This window comes from Rhyacophila brunnea, unplaced genomic scaffold (assembly GCF_057557595.1).
Source record: "Rhyacophila brunnea isolate RB1 unplaced genomic scaffold, BYU_Rbru_1.0 scaffold_7, whole genome shotgun sequence".
Lineage (NCBI taxonomy): Eukaryota > Metazoa > Arthropoda > Insecta > Trichoptera > Rhyacophilidae > Rhyacophila > Rhyacophila brunnea.
In genome coordinates, this window is record NW_028233339.1 from 41467162 (window position 1) to 41475458 (window position 8297).

General features: G+C 33.0%; 1 protein-coding gene across 1 annotated transcript; it reads right to left on the reverse strand.

Moving 5' to 3' along the window:
- Positions 1–1945: 1945 nt before the first annotated feature.
- On the reverse strand, positions 1946–8021 carry LOC147064888 (uncharacterized). The gene is made up of 5 exons (XM_085957507.1): positions 7834–8021; positions 7547–7664; positions 5938–6134; positions 4309–4963; positions 1946–3344 (listed from the first exon to the last, which is right to left on the reverse strand). Exons 1-5 carry the CDS (start codon positions 7923–7925, stop codon positions 2289–2291), a joined length of 2118 nt encoding a protein of 705 aa, XP_085813633.1. The 5' UTR covers positions 7926–8021; the 3' UTR covers positions 1946–2288.
- Positions 8022–8297: the final 276 nt, after the last annotated feature.

Sequence of the window (8297 nt, forward strand, 5' to 3'; positions counted from 1 at the left end):
TTGACATGCCTCATTTACACCCGCGACCCGCAAACCGCGCATCGCCTAGCGACGATCTTTTTAGACCGTGTCTCAACTAATGCATGGCCTTAAGTATAAATGAAAATAATGTCTAAAGTCTAGCTCAAAGTATCGCAATGATTTTTCCAATGGATGTGGGGAATTTCGAATTACAGTTAATTGAATTTGTAAAATGATGTTACGTTGACACTTTTGAAATCTTCCGATACGTGGAAAGTACTGAATCCGGAAAAATACTCATATTTAAAGGACGTCTATCTTCGAGTTTTACCATATTTTGGAAGTGCATATTTATGTGAATCTTCATTTTCTCATTTGAAATTTAGTAATGCTTGAAGCATTTACGGTTGCTTGTAATCGTTATAGATTTTTGGGTTTTCGCCGTGTGTTCTTCCTCCTTTCCTTCAAATTTCAAACTTGTTGTTGCAGAGGCCATTCTCAGGTGATAATGGCATCTGCAATGAGAAACTCCATCACATTATCTCTTGAGAATGGCCTTTCTAACGATCCTGAAATGTCAAGGAAAGATGGATTAAGAACACACGGTGAAAAGCCCAAAAATCTATTACGAGAAATTTATTAAATCCAAATATCGAACATGTTTCACCTTGATGACTGTTTGCTGATGAAATTATTTTGTTTTTGCAGTTATTTAACGTTATTTTGTCTTTTAACCTTTTTACTCCCAGCTGATTTAGCCTAGCATATGCGAAAACTCCCAAGCGTTTTTTGCCAAAAAATCGTCGATTTAGTTTTTTTTAAATAAATAATTCTACACGTTTTAAAAATTTGAAACTTTTTTTGTGTGTTCTCAATGGTGTATAAAGCAATAATAAGTAATAATATTGATAGTTTACATCAATAAAACAAAAGAAAAAAATAATGTATCAATATTTATTTAGAAATGAACGGATAAAACTATGTTTGAACTGCAAAACAAGTGTGACAACATTTTTTTATTTAGAATTGATATATCAAATTTTATAGTATAATCTATTCTTATCTAGTAACAGAAAAAAAAATAAACTTATTATTATTTCTCTATGAAATAGAATTTTTATAAAGTTAAGTCAAGGTATTCAAGAATATTATTCAATTCACGAAATCGCACGAGAATTCGATACAGTATCGAGGACTAACTGTTATGGGAATGAAGTAATTTCAAAAAATAAGTTTCAAAGCATTAAATCTATTATAATAATATTTATTCATGTATTTTTTCACCATCCTACCAAAAAAACAGTGGGCATTCATTGTTCGCTCTTCAGAGTTCATAAAAATTACAAAATTCATAATTATGTGATATATGAATCATAAAACAACTAAAAGAAATCTCAGAACTTAAAATGTGTCATAAAAATATTGTTTTATTATTTTTATGACCCTCTTTGGTTTCGAGTTCGACAGCAAGAGCAATTATGACTTGTGAGTTATTAGGGTATGACATAATTATAAACAAGTGCCATACTAAAATAAATATTAGTCACACCTAACACAGACTGAATATAATGCTATGTCTACATGAGACGAAATATGACAGGAAAAAAATTGGAATAAATCGTAAATTTGGATCCAAACTTTCGGCCGATGGATCGGCCCAGATGGAGTTTTCGCATAGGTATGGTGGGCCGAAATATCGGCCGATTGGGAGTAAAAGGGTTAAAATGATTATTTTTAATTTCGAAGAACTCAAAAAGCAACAAAATTTCTTATAAGAAGTTGACCTCGCCATGAAAATTAAGATAAAAAGTAGTCTACTGTATGTAGTAATGTTTATTCTAGAAGTACAACGGATGTTTTCTTTTTTCCATTATCCAGACATGTTATCTATGATAGAGACTATCTTCATACCTAAGTCTGGGTAATCAAGGTTCTACTGTACTCGTTTGGATATATTGCAAGTAAGAACAAAGGAAACAAAACAAAAAACCAGACATTGAAAAAAGTTTATTTATAATTATTCAATTGGCACTAATGATTAAACATAACCTTATAAAAGCATATAACAAATTATACAAGGAACGTAGCAATCATCAATTCTGAGAGCCATTAAACGATGTATCAAAAAAGCCTTAAGCTAAAGACTATCTACAGTTAGTGTATGAGCATTTGGAAATAATCCATGACTGACAAAAAAATAAATTAAGTAAAATTATGCATTAACTTTAAGACTAGTTGATATACTGGATTAAACCCTAATATATACAAAATACACACATTATTATATACAATTTATAGATTCACTATTTGAGATCAATAAAAGATAATTATTCACTATACTCACTAAAAACTGGTTTATGTAACGGTTTAAACGTACAATCAGGATTAGGCGCAGTCAGAAAAGAATTATTTGATGAAAGTACACTATGATTTGTTTGAAAATTGTAAGGCACCGAGCTTGGGATAAAAAGTGAATTATGATTTTGCATTCTAGGATATATCGGTATGTGACTTTTAGGTTGAAAACTTTGGAACGCACTATTATTTTCTAAGTTTGTATTAACGTACAAATTCTTATTGTAACCGAAACTATTGTCATTATTCTTACTGTAATCACTAGTGATAGGTTCGTCTCTCGAATGCGGCAATGAGTTAAAATTTCGATGATGATGATGAGCACTGGAGAGCGATTCGAATCCGGAGCTTTGGCTAGAAGACCTGCTCGTGTCGTGCAGGTTGTATGTCTGGCGCGGACTGTCTGCCCCCCAATATCCTCCGGCAACCCACGACTGCTGGGTGCTGTGAGTAAATCGACTCGGCGATAAAATGGGCTTTACGGCGACGCGTGTAGGCAAGGGCATGAAGAAACTAGGGCTCGTACATTTGTACTGCCTTGTTGAAAACACGAAATCGTTACTTTTGTTTTTTCCATTTTGTTTTCCTAAATGTAGTCCACTGATACTATCGTTCAATTCATTATTATCGCATTTTCTTTGGAATAATCCTACATCAGATGACGCTGAAGAAAGATGTGGGGAGAAATATGAGCCATTTTTGAAATTGTTTGACGTGTTTTTACTGTACCCGCTGAAAAATGAAGGGTTTGAACTAATGGATTTGGCATAGTTGAATTGTCCTCGGTTGGGAGAATAACTGTTGGACATCCATGGATTATGAAAATTTTCGCCTTGAGAATAAATTGGAGTTGATGACCTCACATCGGTGTCAGAGTCTTCAGTAATTAGATCGTCATCATCATGCACGGTTGACATTGAAGCGTCCGATAGGTTCTTCATTTTTTTAATTGACGTTTTCTTGAAAACCTTAGAATGTTGGCTATCACCGGACATAGGATACGATATCACAAGGATCATTAAAATAATCTGAAATATAACAAAAGATTATTAAATATGCAAATTATAAATTTTTACAGTAAAGGTATAGCAACCTGTACACATGCATGGATTTACTGGCAACAATAGCGTACAAATTAGACTATCGCAACAATAACTATCTTGCCAATTACATTCTTCAAGTGTAAGTGAGATGTGATGTTGTCATTGTGTCGTGTTATTTGACAGGTTGTACAAATTGATAAACGTCGAAACGCTCTGTGTAGGTCGTAAGTTTTCTGGCACACTCGCTCATGCGGATACATAATATAAATAATTTTATTAATATTAATTGTTGTAGACCTACATAATATAATATTGTTAAGACATAAGTTTTGAATGATTTGAAGTGAGTATTGTTTTTGATAGCATTTGGTGCCTAAAACTTATAAACGGGTGGAACTCTAATAATAGTTTAGAGAATAGAATAGATTCAGCAAGTGGATAACACATTGTTATATCTCATTAATCGAGAGGTGGCTAAAATCCACATATAATTGTAGAGTCAAAGATAAAAAATATGCAAAAAATAATATCGACAATACTTGATAATTCATTTTTTAAATACGACGGTTATAACCGGTTACCCGGTTAGTTATTCGCAAAATAACCGCTAACCGGGTAGTATTTTTCCTCCGGTTAATTGGAAGCCCTAATGTACAACCTATATTTGTTTTATTTGAAAAATATAAATAAAATAAAAAATAAAAGCACCTGAATGGGCACTGGTTGATAAAAAAAACCATCATAATTTATAGTTTTTCCAAAATTCTGATGGATATTTTCTATTTTTATATTGAAATTGTTTTAAGATATTAAATATCTGATGCAAAATGATAGAGATCGATTTAAAATGAATAAAAAAATGATTTGCCCTATAAAGGGTTAAAATAATCCTGATGAATCAAGAGTCAAATGTATATAATAATATTTTTAAATAAAAAATATAACTCACCTGTAAAGGATGCAAAAGCTTGTTTGCATTTCTTGACATATAAACAGAGAGCATCCAGCCAACGTCATTTATAAAATAGCGAAGTGAGACATTGATGTCTGAAATCCGTAACAAGAATTGCAAAGTACATCCAACCAGAGGCAGTCCATCCATCAAATGTTGTAAACTGATATGCTCAGCGTGCAGAAGCTGATAAAAGTCTACGCTTTTCTCATTGTCAAAATGGAAATAATTCAAAGACGAATTGTACATCTCGTACACAAACGTCGGTATAATGCTGGAGTATGATTCTGTTAAATTATACACAACGTGTAAGTAATCAATATTCCTCAACGAAATGTTTTTCAGTTGATTATGTAGATTATTAATATGTCTTTTTGAATCCTGGATGATTTTCTTGGATAAAAAGAGGTCAATGTTAAAATATACATCTGTTAAAATGCAGAGAAGTAATAATAACGCAGTAAACCTTAGCACTTTCATAGTTAATCTCTTAACAAAATCGACTCCATTCTTAAAGTGATCGGGACTTATTTTTTCCGTTCTCGAGTGAATTAATTTCGTTCCAAGAAACTGGCCTTTCTCTTTTTGCAGTTTGTCTTTCAGATATTTTTTGCAGAGCGAACACAACTGATAAACCTTTTCTAAGTGTAATCTAAAAATAAAAAAATAAACAAAAATAATGGATAAAACAAAAGGAAACAGAAAAAATCAAGAACAATGTTTGAAAATATGCATTAATAAACAAAAAAAAAATCTTTTTCCTAATTTATTTGAGTAAATAACAAAAATCTGTTTCATAGCAAATATTTTTGTAAAAATTACTATTCAAATAATGAATGTTATCAATAAAAACATCATAAAACCGATAGTTGAAAAATTGTAATGTCAAAAATGATTAAAAAGGAAATTAATAAACCAACGAAATGAAAGCAAAATTAAACACATTTCACTGAATGGTTAGAAGAAAATAATAAACAAATAATTTATTAGGTAGGGTTAAGCCAATATTATAACAAATATTTCTAATATAATATGTAATCAATGCACTGACCAACTTGTAATCAATAATTAAATACCTTATGATTTTTTTTATGGAATTGAAATAAGTACAGTGGAACCTCGATTTTACATACTTGGAACTGCTGTTTTCCCTGCTGTTCACGTTTAGTTTCTGCATACCTATATCATTTATGTCAGTACATTTAATACCCGGTTTTACATTTTTCTTTTTAGTAATAATTTACACATGAAATATTCATAAATGAAAAATTCAATTTGTTTTACAATATTCAATTAAATACATGGCAATCATTGTAATAATATTATTGTCCAGACACATGCGTGCTTTTCGATTTGTAGAATGTGTATAGTGCCTTAGACCTGGGTTACACGACACAATTATTATTTGTCATCGTCAGAATGTCACGGTTACGGTTGCTTGTCAGTGATATTTTTCATTCTTATCTATTTCTACGTTTTGTTTCTACCCGTTCAAATAATATCTTAATTTACATTTTTCCTTTAAATTCTTTTGTCAGTCTCATCAAAAATGCAAAATCGAGGTTTCATTGTGTATTATAATTATTATACATAGCTAGTAAAAGAAACATTCACATCCATACTTACTTAAAAAGCTCTACTTCATTATCAAAGTTTTTTTCATTCATGGGTTTGAAACTTGCAAGCTGCATGACTTTCAGCTGTTGGTTAGTATTGCATTTGTAGCACAAACCATTATTTGACGAGGAAACATGGCTTCGAATTTTATTGTAAGATACCGTGCTCGCAATATGGGCATTGAGGGGTTTGTTGTAGTCCCCATCCTAGAAAAAAATGCATTTAATAATATTTATTGATAAGTGCACATTGAGAGTATTATTAGTATAATATGTATTCATTAAGAATAATTTTGATGTTTTGTGTAAAACCGGCTTTTTCGCACAAACATATCTGTCATATAGCCTCCACAGAGCACAAGTATAATATACATAAACACCGTCAGTTTTCGCTCAAGATGTTATTTAGTTACAATCTTTCAGTTCACTGTGTAATAGTATGTATAATATATTTATTAATTTTGGTATTTAAAGTTTCTAAATTTTCGACATAATTTATAAATGAATTGTATCGCTGAAACATGCAATGTACAATACACGACCACTTAGTTCAGACTAGTGCAGAATGAGCAGAAGAGATCAACTATACTTGCGCAATACACGATGACCTCGACTTTCGCACATAATTGAACATATCATAGACCTGTTTGTATCATACGAATGTCCGATTGAAGCAAAAGATTCACAGCTATCAGAACGTCTAATAATTTCCATCTTTGTCTCGATCGTGTGAAGTTTATAAGTCCTTGATTTCTTTTTGTTCGTATCAATACTACGGTTTTTCCGTTTCTCACTCTAGTTTATAAATCTTTAGGGTAAAATATTTCAAATGAATAAAATTAGCAAAACGCACAACACAATAAGCCCGCACGCGCTCCTGCGCAAGACTAAACCTATCCTAACTAGCTTACAAGCAAAGTGACGAGTGCAAGCAGGATGCAAGTGATGCAAGAAATGCACTTGCTTGTGAGCGAGCGAGAGGGGGATATCTTTACTCCACAGCGCGATGTTTTAAAAAAACGATTTTTTGAAATGTGCGAAATAGCGAATTGTGCGAAAGTCGAGGTCCGCCTGTATTATTATACACACGCACTCATGTATATTTGTGCAAGTATACCACTCAAGAATCTAGTTAGGGATAAAACACAGCATTGCAAACAGCTGCATTCGCACTGCACCATAAGTGCATTGTGTCCATCCGTCAACACAGCGTGGATAGACAATGCAATTCATATCTGGCAAAACCAAAACGATCTAATATCCGTATCAATGCGGTACGAATGAGAGAGTTTGCTGCGCCGTATATCTTAGCCCTTACGTTTGTAGCTAGCTGAAGGCAATATACAAATTACACCAAATTATATGTTTTGAACAAAGACTGCAGCGCAGTTTAATTAACTATTATTGGGATACTGCCCCTGGTAGGTTATGTGACAGCGACTAAGAGAGTGATGTCGAGCAATCCATTATGGCACAAAAGGAGCAAATCAAAAATATTCTGGATAGAGAGTGCCGGAGTACATTAGGAGCACCACACAGGAGGCGGCAGCCACTTTGAATATGTTGGTCGAAATATTACCATTTTTTAAATTGTAATTAAATAGAGTTGTTTTACAAACCTTCGAAAAGCCATTGTATTGGTCACAATGTTGACAAATCCACGAGTTCCTCAGATTATATTTAATCCAAAAATTGTTGTTACAGAACCAGCAATTGACTCGGGCGGGAAACACTTGCCTGAAGAAAAACACTCATTACTTTCATTTTGCATCACCGCCTGGTGTATTAGAGGTAAATAAACATAATGCGGTCATAAGTTTGCGATATGATTAAATTTGATATCAGTGGGGGGCATTTCAGGCCGGGCGGGAAAGTGACCACTAATATTATAAACCGTTAACCTTACCGTATTTGAATGACGATTTTTATACAGAAAATGAAACATAGTATTGAGAAGAAAATTGACACTAAATATTTCGCTTCAAAACCTGCATCCATGGTATATAAAAAAATAATAAACGCTACAAGTGTAGAATTGGTGATTGAAAATTTACAAGAACAAAGCGTGCATACCGCACACACCGGCAACCTGTCAAGAAATTACATACTATTAGTGTTGCCATCTTTTTTTCACAGAATAATATGCCAAAGAGATTGGATTGGATTCAATAGCGGCCTTTACACACATTCTTAACCGCATGCTCAGGAGCGTACGCGCCGGAACCCGTTATTGAGCGCGTAATATCACACGTGTCAGATGTCTGCTGCTACAATTTACATGTCAACCATATCCTGCGCGATACCACAACGATTCGCGTATGTTTTCAGGAGGGCGCACCAGGATTGAGCGTCTAAAGGCATATCGCGCGT

Bases quoted from the DNA above. Each gene is read 5' to 3' on its own strand.
- LOC147064888 (XM_085957507.1), bottom strand. From the start codon at position 7,925: ATGGATGCAGGTTTTGAAGCGAAATATTTAGTGTCAATTTTCTTCTCA. The intron at 7,665-7,833 runs GTAAGGTTAACG...GTTTTTCTTCAG, and splicing joins AAAATCGTCATTCAAATACG to GCAAGTGTTTCCCGCCCGAG. The intron at 6,135-7,546 runs GTTTGTAAAACA...ATTTTTTTCTAG, and splicing joins AATACAATGGCTTTTCGAAG to GATGGGGACTACAACAAACC.